Genomic DNA, 14,037 nt, shown 5'->3' with positions numbered 1-14,037 from the left:
GTACATCAGCGAGTGGGAGGCCAACGGACAGACGCTCTCCAACATACGCGTCACTACCAAGGTGAGCCCCTGTACTTAGGATCTGCCAACACTTCTCATCACCGCAACCTGTTCGAGAACACGTCGTCGTCGGAGTGGCTGCTGTACATCAGCGAGTGGGAGGCCAACGGACAGACGCTCTCCAACATACGCGTCACTACCAAGGTGAGCCCCTGTACTTAGGATCTGCCAACACTTCTCATCACCGCAACCTGTTCGAGAACACGTCGTCGTCGGAGTGGCTGCTGTACATCAGCGAGTGGGAGGCCAACGGACAGACGCTCTCCAACATACGCGTCACTACCAAGGTGAGCCCCTGTACTTAGGATCTGCCAACACTTCTCATCACCGCAACCTGTTCGAGAACACGTCGTCGTCGGAGTGGCTGCTGTACATCAGCGAGTGGGAGGCCAACGGACAGACGCTCTCCAACATACGCGTCACTACCAAGGTGAGCCCCTGTACTTAGGATCTGCTAACATTTCTCATCACTTGTCGCTCTCGGTGTGGAGGCCCTGAACCAAACACTTGACCGAGACCACGAGGCCCTATGTCTTGGACTGCCTTAGTTGACACACTCGGGCAACACAAGTGTGAGTGCAGGCAATGACAACATGTCCTCGTTGCAGGTGTGCGTGCACTGCGTGCTGAGCGAGGCGGGCGAGCTGCGCGACGCGGGCACGGCGCTGCTCTACAACGTGGCCACCAAGGAGGTAAAGACTGTGGTCAGTATCGCGCTTAGCACTCCCTTACTCTGTAGCTATACTCACCCGGCCTTGCAGAATGGGGGTCATTGTAAGCAACATAAACTTAAAGACAGTACCCTTCTTTTCGCATGGCGCTGTATACTCTACACATTATACTTACATTAGGAACAGCCGCAATGTATTTAGTGACTTTTCTGACTAGATAAGATATCAGCTTCTAACACCCGAAAAACTCCCAAAACCAAAAGTCCAACAGGTCTGATGTATTGACATACCTGACTCCGCTGAGGCCGTCTCCGTAACATATCTAATAACATCTGTCTTCTCTGACCGTCCTTCGTGCTCCTGTGATGTCAAAACATCAGGAAGGAACTTTCTGTTCCGCCTCTTGCCTGGCCCGTATATCTCGTATAGTTTATATCTGAGTATCCCGCGATGCTCAGGCTGACATCTATCGTAGATACATCTCTAGAGCGTGCTTTGACTCCGCTCAGACTTAATACTGTGTTGAAACGAGCCAGATTTGGCTCTAACATAAATCTGTCTTATCTTTAAAGTCTGAGCAAAGTCAAAGCATGCTCTAAGATCTCAGCACTAGAATGCCTAACAGAGCGGATCCCCTCTAGTTGTCCGAACCGACAGTCGCCGATTTGCCTCCTTCGAGTTGCTAGATTAATCTTTCGTTCAGTTCCTGGGGCTTTTCTACGTGGTGTGATTGAGTTCATTCGAATTCATCTCCGTAGATCGCTAAACTATCTCTATACACGACAAACGAAAAAATGCGTCAAACGCGTAAACGTGTGAGAAATCAAAGTTGCTACTGTCGTGGAGAACATTCGAGTTGCGGAATTCCAGCAGATGTTGACGGCTTCCTGTGTGGCTGTGTTTACCGCAAACAGCAAGTGTTGATAGTTTAATACGTACCACAACAGTTTGAAACGGAAACACTGAAACAAATGTTCCGAGTATATTTACCCTCGCGATTAAGTCACAAGCTAGCGGAAATTGTTCTCTTTACGTATTTTTGTAAGACAATATTTACAAACTTTTCAGCGTCTATTTGTACAAATGAATCTCGGGCAAACCTAAGCTTAGCTTATAATAGTATTACGGTTATTGCAATTGTTGTTGTTGCTGAATCTATCTAAAACAGTTTTGGTCTACATTAAGAGAAGTGTAAACTATCCCTAACGTAGTTTGCGTAGCGATTGTCGTCCATGACTGACAGCCAACTTCTGCGATCGCAACTCTTTCACGGTTCCATTTGTCATCAAAAAAATATTGATCGATAGTGTAAACTGTAACTGACTGAACACTTTTAGTTCACATCGAACCTTAACGATCTCCAGGAACCGCGCTTCAGAAATCGTATTTCGGTGTTGACGCAGCCTTTGTGCGGCACAGCCGCTGAACGGGCCGCGCTTGCGTCGATTGCGTCAGATATAGCAACGTTATGAGGATGTTCTACTTTACTTGTTCACCCTTTTCGTATCTGCATTGTTGACTAACATTTGAAAGTAGCCCCTAACCAAATATAGTCGTGAAGCCTGTTCAAACAGCGACAGCGGAGTTAGTACATACAGTTATCGGCGTATTCATTGGCGCGCATGTTGATGTGCTTCGTTTATTTATTATCTGTATAACAAACATAAATAATTTATTTCGGGCTCGAGCAAACTCGAGTTTGTCCAAGTAATTTATTTGCTCCCTTTTATGGCTTAAGTCTGATCGTACGAACTTTAACGGTTTATTTGTATTACGAAGCAGTGGGTAAATCTTTCCAGCCTTCATGCTATAACATGATAAATACATCATCATCATCATCATCATCATCAAGAAATTACACCAACTTTTTGTTTAGAATTGTTGTTTCAATTAGAGAAAGATACTCCCAACAGATTTTCAGCGTGCGTGTGCCACGTAAGAACGTATACAGTTAAGTCACTTAATGTCCCACTGATGCGACAAGAGTCGTCATGAAGTCGTGGAGCTGCGCCGCATTGCTCGAGGGCACGTGGGGCGGGTCCGCTGCAGAAGTGTGCTTGTTGCAGCGCCTGGGGCTCGCCTCGATGCTGCGCCGCCAGCTGCCTTCCCCGGCCAAGTGCAAGGTGCGCTCCGCTCCGCTCCCCACCGCTCCACGCCGCACCACGCCGCACCCTGCCACTCCTCGTCCCTCTCCAGCCTCCTCGACCTACTCCTAAGTGCCGCTGGGCCGACGTAACGGTGTCACCTTGAAACTGTATGTATGATGTTTACTTGTTTTTCTTCCAAAAGAATAATCGTCCCTTGCTAGATAACGTTTGTTGTAAACACCAAATTGTTCGACGACAACAACAGGTCCGGGAAAACGGATATTTGTTTACAATTGTTAACTATCTAATTTCTCGGTAAAACTATATTTAAATATTTGTTCACTTCCGTGCGCATTTGTTTGTTTATATACAGTTGAATTGAATGTGTTACGATAATATAATACGTAGGAAATGTATCGCAACACCTACAAGGACGTTTCCAGAGTTGTCAACAACAACCGAGGAACAACGAACAAAACACTCTACCTAATTAAACTTCTGATGAAAGCATTTTTTTCTTTGATTCGGATGTTTTCGTTTGTTCATAGTAATCTAAACTCATCAAGCAAACCGATCTAAAACGTTACTGAAATTGAGTACACGTACAGACTTCGTGATTTTGATCAAAACGTTAAAGATGCAATACAGTTTCAACAGCTATCATTGTGTTTTTGCTGCTCCAAAAAAATTTAATTTCGGGCAATCACACAGTTTTGTTCGCTTCTCAATTGTTACGAGTATATCTGAGCACAGGAGCAAGGGATGAGGAAACTTTTATAACGCTACATACATATTTGTTTATAGTTGCAACGCTGAAACGATTCAAAGGTTGTAATTGCTATTAATAACTTTATGTTGTTAATATATTTGCATTAATCAATGCCATTTGCCTTACTCTATCTTTACAACCTCATGTGATAGTTGTAATTGTAAGATAATCCTGCTGTGATTACGGGAATATACGCAACTCGTTATCAAAACACGTATTGCAGAGATCACTTAGTACAATATTCTTAGTGTACGCATTCGTACACTAAGAATATTGTAACCACCAGCCACTAGCCACCAACCACCAGCCGACCAACCAACAAAAACACTCCACTCTTTTATGTTCTTGTAGAGCTCTTGCTAATCGTTGATTAGAAAAGCATTCAATTTCTTGTTCACTTCATCTGAATTCGACCCGATGTCTTGGACTTATCCTTCTAGATTTTCTAAGGTTAAGAATTTTAACATTCAACATGTTCAAGACGAACGAAGCTTTTCTAAATTGTGAAAGCTTGCCAGGAGTGAGTTGTACACTCCTTTGAAGAAGTGGGGCCGACACAAATAAACTGTCCGAGCCCTGCCACAGAACAGAACATTCTCCGCCACGGCCACAGTGTCATCAGAGCTTCATCACAGACACTACGCTGCACTGTATGTATGTAGGTTGCAGTCCGGACGTAGCTGCTGGCAGCTAGAAGCCGCCTCCTCATCCTCATCCATCCATATCCATACTATCTGTCTGTCTGCTAGCTTATCGCGGCTCAACTATTTTACCGATTTTGCTGAAATTTGGTCACAGTTAGCTTACTCAAACTTTTTTATTTTTTTTATTCAGATACAAGTTAGCCCTTTACTGCAATCTCACGTGATGGTAAGTGATGATACAGTCTAAGATGATAGCGGGCTAACCTGGAAGGGGTATGGCAGTTTTTATTAAACCCATACCCCTTTGGTTTCTACACGGCATCGTACCGGAACGCTAAATCGCTTGGCGGCACGGTTTTGCCGGTAGGGTGGTAACTAGCCACGGCCGAAGCCTCCCACCAGAAAACTCAAACTCAAATCATTTATTCAGAATTGGTAAAATTTTACGCTTCCTGATTGTCATAAATTTTTATTTGTAAGATGATATGATATATAGTGGTGATAATTAATACGTACTTAAAACTAAAGCTACGAGGGTTCCAAACGCGCCCAGGTCTGAGAAGAGCCCACAACAAACTCAGCCGGGTATTCTTTTTATTATCAACTTCCCACATTTTCAAATTCGCAAATTTCAAACCACTATTTTACCCCCTTAGTCCCCCCCCCCCCCCTATATGACCCCTACGTCATAATAGCTATCTGCATGCCTTTGAGCCCGATCCGTGCAGTAGTTTGAGCTGAGCATTGATAGATCAGTAAGATTTTCTTTTTATATACCTACCGATTATTCGCTTGTATCTACCAAGCAATTAATCGGTAGGTATGTAGTAGTAGAGTGGAGTGAAGTGGAGTGGAGTGGAGTGGTGGTCGCGACCCTGAGCCGCTGGTTGGTTGTTGGTGTTGGTTCGTCTCGACTCCGCTTATGCTTTATGGTGCAATTCACTGCCGCCTTATCAGCATTTACTATTCCACAATCCTCATGTCACACAAACTGCTATCAAATAAGCCGCAGCTCGTTCGAGTTTCGTAACAGCACTGGGCGCGGGTCACGACCTCGTCGCGCGATAGCGGCAACCCCACATGAGCAATCGCGTTCAAAAATTGGCTTGGGTGACAAAAAAGATTCGTGTGCGATTGATCTTGTCATTTTAGCAGTTTTTTCTGAGGAATAGTAAGAAAAACAGTGTTGTGCGTGTTGTGCTCCGGCATGCCTCTAACGTGCTTGAGGCATGCCGGGCTCGTGGCGTCCCGCTGCTGGGGCTGCTGCGGCGCGGTCACGAGGCGTCGCCAGCTGCGCTCCCCGTGGCCGGTGGCCGGTGGCCGGTGGCCGGTGGCCGGTGGCCGGTGGCCGGTGGCCGGTGGCCGGTGGCCGGTGGTATCCATGACGGATTTTCCTCAGAAAACAGGGCCCACTTACACTACGTCCAGCCACTGCAGCTGCAGCGTGACGCTAGCGGCTTGCGGCTAGGGGCTAGCGGCTAGCGGCTAGCGGCTAGTGTGGCGAGGAGCGAATCGTGTGAAGCTGTTTACAAAACGACATCAAAGTCAAAATATTTTATACAAAAATTGTTGACACTGTATACGAGTATACGAGTATACCTACACTTTTTGGAAAACTATTTAACAACTAAAAAGATGCATCGACGGAGTCTACCTATACCTAATCCCGACTAATATTATAAAGGCGAAAGTTTGTATGTGTGTGTGTGTGTTTGTTACTCCTTCACGCAAAAACTACTGGACGGATTTGGCTGAAATTTGGAATGGAGATACATTATACCCTGGATTAACACACAGGCTACTTTTTATCCCGGAAAATCAAAGAGTTCCCGCGGGATTTTGAAAAACGTAAATCCACGTGGACGAAGTCGTGGGCATCAGCTAGTTAATTATAATTGGCGTCGCATTGTCGAAATCAAAATATACGTGTCCCATAATGACCTGGCCTAACTATGAATTAGTAAAGGGAACGAAATGAAACTGTTATTATTTCTCAATAGTATCTTAAAAAAATCCGGCCAAGTGCGAGTCAGGCTCGCGCAATGAGGGTTCCGTACTACAGTCGTATTTTTTCGACATTTTACACGATAATTCAAAAACTATGATGCATAAAAATAAATAAAAATCTGTTTTAGAATGTACAGGTGAAGACCTTTCATAATGATACCTCCCTTGATATAGTTATTTCACTTCGAAAGTTGAAAATACTAATTATTACTTCATGACCACAATTTAATTTTTTTGTGTGATCTAACCCTAAGTTCACGGTTTCCAGATTTTTCCCCAAATGTCAGCTATTAGATCTACCTACCTGCCAAATTTCATAATTCTAGGTCAACGGGAAGTACCCTGTATCTTGACAGACAGACAGACAGACAACAAAGTGATCCTATAAGGGTTCCGTTTTTCATTTTGAGGTACGGAACCCTAAAAATAAAAAATAAAAATAAAAATCTTTTTTATTCAAATAAATTTTTACAAGTACTTTCGAATCGTCCGATGCATCTACCACTGGTTCGGAATGCCGTTCCTACCGAGAAGAACCAGCAAGAAACTCGGCGGTTGCTCTTTTCAAATATTTGATAATAGGTACAAGATTATGCCATGTACAAAAAGTATTTGCAGTGTTGTGCGTTGCTGGAACGAGCTGCAGGTCAAATCCACGCTGTTTTATTTGCAGTGTTGTGCGTTGCTGGAACGAGCTGCAGGTCAAATCCACGCTGTTTTATCATTTAAATAATCCTCAATTGAATCCGTTTCCATATATCCGTTTTCATATCAACACGCTTTTGACATCGTGCGAATTTAATTGAATAAATAACTTTACGCCTTTACAAAAATGAACAAATTGATTGACTTCAAAATGACTCAATCAAGCCGTCTCATGTTTACGCTGGCATTCGTTGCCTGAACATCGCGCCGGGTCAGCGCGCGGCGCCCGGAGCCTGCAGTTCGGGGGACAGGCGACCCTGGTACAGCCGCACTGAGCACTCAGTTCGGGGGCCAGGCGACCCTGGTACAGCCGCACTGAGCACTCACGAACTGCAGAACGTTGTCGTGGACCAGGAGAAGGACACAAACAAAGCTTGCTCCTGCGTTTTTCGTCGGGGTTAAGGAAAAAGCAGTATTTAGATAAGAAGTGCAGCTGCACCGTTTTGTTCGCCAGCTCTTCAATGTATGTTTCCGCCTCAAGTGGAGTGTCGAGCTCCACACTCCACACTCCACACTCCACACTCCACACTCCACACTCCACACTCCACACTCCACACTCCACAGCGGGCGCCAACGCGTTAGTATTGTTTATTGTTTATTCATGTTACGCGTAGGTACCTAACATAACGTTGCGCAGGTCGTTGAATTGCAACAAGTCCCAGGCTTGTTGTTATTTTCATTAGTCATTACAACTGGTCGAACCTGTTTAGTTACATATAATACACAGTTTGCTCATCGTCAATGTGATATAATATATTCGCTGAACTTTAACCAATTGAAACTGACCCAAGCAAGTAAACTTTACCTGAATAGGTTCCCCCAACAAACAGTTTATTTGAAATCTAAGGATAGATATTTTAAAGTACTTTCGTTTATTAAAGTAGCCTTTAGGAAGGGTTTATATATTATAAGTGAGCTTAGACATGAAGAACATCCATAGTTTTATGAACAAAATTCGAGAATTAACTCGTGGTGAGCCCTATTTTGTTTTGAGTATCGATCATATACCTAACGAGTTGATCATATACCAATTACCAAAAAACTAAAGCTTAGCTACAAAAACTAATATTATACCTAGTTTGTAAAGTACATAAAAATGCAGGGACGTTTGTAACTATATCCGATAGAGAATAAAAACAAGATTTCCCCTTAAAACCTAAAACATATTGTCAACTGCGTAGCCATGTAGTTATGTACCTAGGTATAATACGTTATGTACCTAGGTATAATACGTTATGTACCTAGGTATAATACGTTATGTACCTAGGTATAATACGTTATGTTGCATATAACATATATTATTGGATACATTTTGCGTAGCCGGCATGTCCACCAATAACTTAGTCAATATTTACTTAGCTTTTACTATAAAATATTACCTAATAAGTGCACCAATTAAAAAAAATAGCAATAGCCGATAAAAATGAAAAATTATCCAAACACAGAACTTCAAAGATATTTTTTACTTTAACCTAAAAAATATCAAAAGGGTATTCAAATGTACCTAAAACCAAAATATTGACAGTGCAACGACTTCCCTGCAATATATACCTACCTACTCGTAGTCTCGTAGTCTCGTAGTCTCGTAGTCTCGTAGTCTCGTATGAAGCATCACCCATCATGTCCCATACAAGCAGGCTTTAACTCACAAGGGACTGAAACAACGTTCAACATTATTTATTCTCATTTTACTGTCGGTTATTGCTCTCATAACTATGTATGTATCAGTATGTATGTATGTATATACTTTGTTGCACCACAGAAACACAAATGACAGGTTACAAAAAGAAATCTTAATAAGTAGGTACAAAAAGGCGGTCTTATCGCTAAATAGCGATCTTTTCCAGACAACCTTAAGAGGCCGCATGCCCGATTTTCGATTTTTGAAATTTCGAAAAATGAACAAATGGACAATGGGAGGTGGTGTAAAATAAACCTAAATACCAATAGGTAAATAAACTAAACCATATAATAAGAATCATCATCATCATCATCATCATCAGCCTGTGGACGTCCACTGTTGGACATAGGCCTTCCCTAAAGAGCGCCACCACACCCGGTCCTCAGCCTTTCTCATCCAGCCACTTCCCGCCAGCCTCTTTATATCGTCGGTCCATCGTGCTGGAGGGCGTCCCACACTAACGCGGTCTCCAATCAAGGAGTTTCCGGCTCCAACGGCCATCGCCTCTACGACAGGCATGACCCGCCCACTGCCACTTCAGCTTGCTAATAGTTTGGGCTATGTCAGTGACCTTGGTTCTCCTGCGGATCTCCTCATTTCGGATCTTATCCCTCAGTGAAACTCCTAACATAGCCTTCTCCATAGCTCGCTGAGCAACTTTGAATTTGTGAACAAGGCCGTTTGTCAGCGTCAACGTTTCAGCACCATAGGTGAGGACGGGAAGAACACACTGGTTAAAGACTTTCGTCTTGAGGCACTGAGGAATTGACGATGAGAAGACTTGACTCAATTTCCCAAAAGCTGCCCAACCTAGCCGAACTCTTCTGTTGGCTTCCTCGTCGAAATTGCTTCTGCCTAATTGAATTGTTTGGCCAAGGTAATTGTATTGTGAAACAATTTCGATGCCAACATTTTCGACGCTCATCGGTGACGGGACAACGTGTTGATTGAACATTATCTTTGTTTTGTCCAAGTTTATCCCGAGACCGACACGTCTGGAAGAGTGGCTTAGGTTACTCAGCATCTCCTCGAGATCTTGCGGAGTTTCTGCTAGAATAACCACGTCATCAGCGAACCGTAGATGTGAGATGTACTCGCCATTTATATAAAGTCCTCGTCCTTTCCAGTCCAGCGTTTTGAAGAGGTCTTCCAGTGCACTGTTAAACAGTTTTGGAGATACTACATCCCCCTGTCTAACGCCCCTTCGCAAGCTGATAGGTTTTGTCTGCTGAGACTGGATTTGGACGGTCATTGACGCAAAGTCATAAATACATCTCAACACCTCAATATACCGCCAATCGACCTGGCATCTTTGCAATGAATCCAAAACAGCCCAAGTTTCGATAGAGTCGAAGGCTTTCTCGTAGTCCACAAAGGCAAGACAGAGTGGGAGATTATATTCTTCTGTCTTCTGTATAATCTGCCTTAAGGTGTGTATGTGGTCTACGGTACTGTACCCTTTTCGAAACCCAGCCTGTTCCGGAGGTTGGAACTCATCAAGTCTTCGGGCGAGGCGATTTGTAAGAACCCTCGAAAACAACTTATAAACATGGCTCAAGAGTGAGATGGGCCGGTAGTTCTTTAATAGCTTCTTATCTCCTTTTTTAAAGAAAAAGATTACTACACTCTTGCTCCATGCTTTCGGCGTTGTTCCGTTCATGATGACGTCATTAAACAGCTCCTTAAGCTCTGTCAGTACAGGAGTACCTCCCGCACGTAGGAGTTCTGATGTAATGCCGTCATCACCCGGCGCCTTGTTGTTACGGAGTTGTTTGAGGGCTATTCGCATCTCGCCAATGTCAATTTCTGGAATATCCTCGGTGTAGTGGCGTGTCAAGGTCGCTCGTTTGTCGTTCGTGCTTTGAGCCGTTTTAGGAGCCTGAGAAGAGTACAGCTGTTCATAAAATCGTTCGATCTCCTTCAACACCTCTGGTGTTGAAGTGACAGTCTTTCCGTCAGGCGTCCTCAGCTTTGTCAAGTGGCTCCTCTCAAGTCGTTTAGTAAACACCTTTGATCCTCGGTTCCGTTCGATTGTATTTTGAATATTGCAAGTGTTGTAGCGCCGGAGGTCAAATCGTATTCCTTTCTTAACACGCTTGTTTAGATTATGCCACTCAGGTGACGCCGAGGGGGTCTCTCGTCTCTTCTCCATTAATTCCAGGGTATCTTTGGAGATCTTAGATACCTTTTTGTGCTCATGACGACAGTATTTGCGGCCCACTTCACGAACGACATTAACGAACTGTGTGAATTTCTGGTCAATGTCTAAGGTAGTTTCCAGCAGTTCGAACCTGTTTTTGAGCTCTAATTGAAACTTATCTGAGCTGAAGTTTTGAGACGGCTTTGGCCTGAGAGCCGACTTCATCAGACGGTTTCTTTCTAATTGCAGATCCATAGGCAAGATGCCTCTAACAAGTCTGTGATCACTGCCCGTATTGAACCTATTGATCACTGAGACATCTTCACATATGTATCTACGATCCGTCATGATGAAGTCAATCTCGTTCCGAGTCACATTTTCCGGGCTATGTGTTGGGATATTTAGAATTTATAGGAAAAATATCAGTAAAAAAGAAAAACTTGGACGTCCTGTTTGAGATATATATTTGAAGTCAGTGAATATGTCATCGAATGTAAAACAAAAACTCTTAGAAAAAATAAGAATAAGAACATATTTAAATATAAACAATTTAGTTTACAGCCAGTTCCAACATCCCCCTTTAAACTAAATTGTCTTACAAAAAAAACTTAACATAAAATATTAACACAGAGGAACAAGAAAAAAAAAAAAATTTACATGAGAAATAAACTAAGACCTAAACTACCTGATGATTCTTCAAGTTCAATTAATTCATGCCTATGCGACATAAGTGTCCTAACCATATGCCAGAGCTGATACTTGCTCAGACGGTCAGAGTGCACCTCGTACGCAATATCTTCACTATTCATCTTAGGTGGAATATTAACAGTACAATCAACTATGTACACTGTACAGTCCACCAGAGGGCGAAAGCATGACGAACAGAATCACCTTCATTGATGCAGCGGTTGTATTTCTACTCGTGCGTTCGTATCTCCTTCTGGATACCCATCAACACAAACCACAGGTCGTCATGTAGGAAATAATTCCGCATTTTAAAGTAGGAAAGAATATTTTTTCTTGTTCACAACCAATCTTGTACGCAACAAATACAGCAACAATGGACAATTAATACCACTTTTCCACTTTTATTTTTCCACCTAGAGCCCCTTCGTGCTGATAACGCGTTGGGATATTTAGAATTTATAGGAAAAATATCAGTAAAAAAGAAAAACTTGGACGTCCTGTTTGAGATATATATTTGAAGTCAGTGAATATGTCATCGAATGTAAAACAAAAAACTCTTAGAAAATAAGAATAAGAACATATTTAAATATAAACAATTTAGTTTACAGCCAGTTCCAACACTATGCCATGTCCACTTTCTAGAGGGCTTCTTCTTAAAGAACGAGTTCATTAAGAATAGTCCTTTCCGCTCTAGGAAGTGGACTAGCATTTGGCCCCTGTGGCTTCTGGTGCCAAAACCATATGGTCCCATTTTTGATTCGCCGTCTTCTTGTACTCCGTACGTACCTTAGAGTTGAAGTCTCCCATAATTACGACGAAGTGGGTCTTAGTTGTTCTATCCATGGCCATCGAGATGTCCTCATAGAAGGCCTCCACTTCTTCGTCGGAGTATGCCGACGTGGGTGCATAGGCTTGTACAATCTTCAGAGAGTACCTCTGATTCAGCTTGAGTATAATATAAATATAAAATAATAATAGTATAATAAGAATATAAAATACATATTATTAATACACTAATACATACAAATAAAATATAATAGACATACATAAGACTACATAGATATATATACACATCAGTGGCGAAGGGTGAAAATCTGATAAAGGGAAGCCGGAAACGTACTTACCTACAAGAATATCAGCTGTTCGATTTTAGAAAAATTACTATCGTTACGTAACAAGAAATCTGTTAAACAACAATCTATGTGAATTAAGGCCATATCTGATTTTGGCTTACCAAACTGAATCAAAATTACCGTGAACTTACACTTATAAGTTATTAATCACATCCCCAATTTATTATATCAAAATAAAACACCACTAACAACTTTAAAAACAAACAAGCATGGCCGCTTCACAAAAACAAAATATGTATCAATATCAAATAACCGTTCAAAATACAAAATACTCAAAATAGTAGCATGTACCTGTTAAAACAATACTATTAATATAATTTTTAATTTGGAGGTATTATAGGGTAACTCGGATCCAACCGAGTTATTTACGTCAAATTTGTCTGACCTGTCAGAGTTCCAAATTCGTATTCGCTACTGGGCCAGATTAAATTGGTGTGCTCTTTATTAGTCGACCGTAGAGCGAGACAGACCTAGTTCGCTCATTTCGCTTTCGCTAGGGAAATGAAAGAGATAAATACTAAGCAAAAATCTAACTAGGGAATCCGATATTTTACGGCTTGTAAGGTGTAGGACGTAGGTGTATGTTACTTACATTAGCTGTTATGTTTTTAACTTAAATTAGTACTTAATAACAAAAGAAAAATTAGCATTTGTGACGATCGAACCTTTGTATTTACGAACGTATTACGGAATTTATGTGAATAGTACCTACTTACGCTATATTATGCCAATTCTTAAAGGGAAGCCGATAGGAATCGTGTTATATTGACTCTTCGCCGCTGATACACATATAGATTTAAATAATAAACTATGCCGTTACTGATGATAGCAAAGAGATAGGTAATGATCTTTGACGTCAATTTTAAATTTGTTAAGGGATTCAGCACGATGGATTTGTTAAGGGATTCAGCACGATGGATTTGTTAAGGGATTCAGCACGATGGATTTGCGAGGGACGCTCGTTCCATGAACAGATAGCAGTGACCGTGAAGGAATTCCTAAAGTATTTTGTCCGATGTGTAGGTGGCGCTAGAATGAGTTTTCCCGCTGATCGTAAAACTCTATCTGGTCTGTCATGGCCTAGAAATTTGAAATTTTCTTTTAAATAACTTGGAGTCATTGGATTGAACAATACACAGTACAGAAGAGAAACAATGTGCAGATTCCGGCGAAAGCGAATGGGTAACCATTTGAGCCAACTATGTCATTGATCACGTTGTCGATAGCACGGTGTGTAGGTGTGTAGGTGTGTAGGTATGTAGGTGTGTAGGTGTGTAGGTGTGTAGGTGTGTAGGTGTGTAGGTGTGTAGGTGTGTAGGTGTGTAGGTGTGTAGGTGTGTAGGTGTGTAGGTGTGTAGGTGTGTAGGTGTGTAGGTGTGTAGGTGTGTAGGTGTGTAGGTGTGTAGGTGTGTAGGTGTGTAGGTGTGTAGGTGTGTAGGTGTGTAGGTGTGTA

The 14,037-nt window shown here is 42.3% G+C and overlaps 1 protein-coding gene across 1 annotated transcript in view; it reads left to right on the top strand.

Annotated features, from left to right (window-relative positions):
• LOC117987436 (uncharacterized) overlaps window positions 1-14,037 on the top strand; it is a 42,795-nt gene that overhangs the window by 18,939 nt on the left and 9,819 nt on the right. The window contains exon 12 of the mRNA XM_069502476.1: window positions 669-764. Coding sequence (XP_069358577.1) covers window positions 669-764 — 96 coding nt within the window. The remainder of the gene's footprint in view (window positions 1-668; window positions 765-14,037) is intronic.

This window comes from Maniola hyperantus, chromosome 13 (genome assembly GCF_902806685.2).
Source record: "Maniola hyperantus chromosome 13, iAphHyp1.2, whole genome shotgun sequence".
In the NCBI taxonomy this organism is placed as follows: domain Eukaryota; kingdom Metazoa; phylum Arthropoda; class Insecta; order Lepidoptera; family Nymphalidae; genus Maniola; species Maniola hyperantus.
The sequence above is the reverse complement of the archived record's forward strand: the minus strand, read 5'-3'. Positions and strand labels throughout refer to the sequence as shown.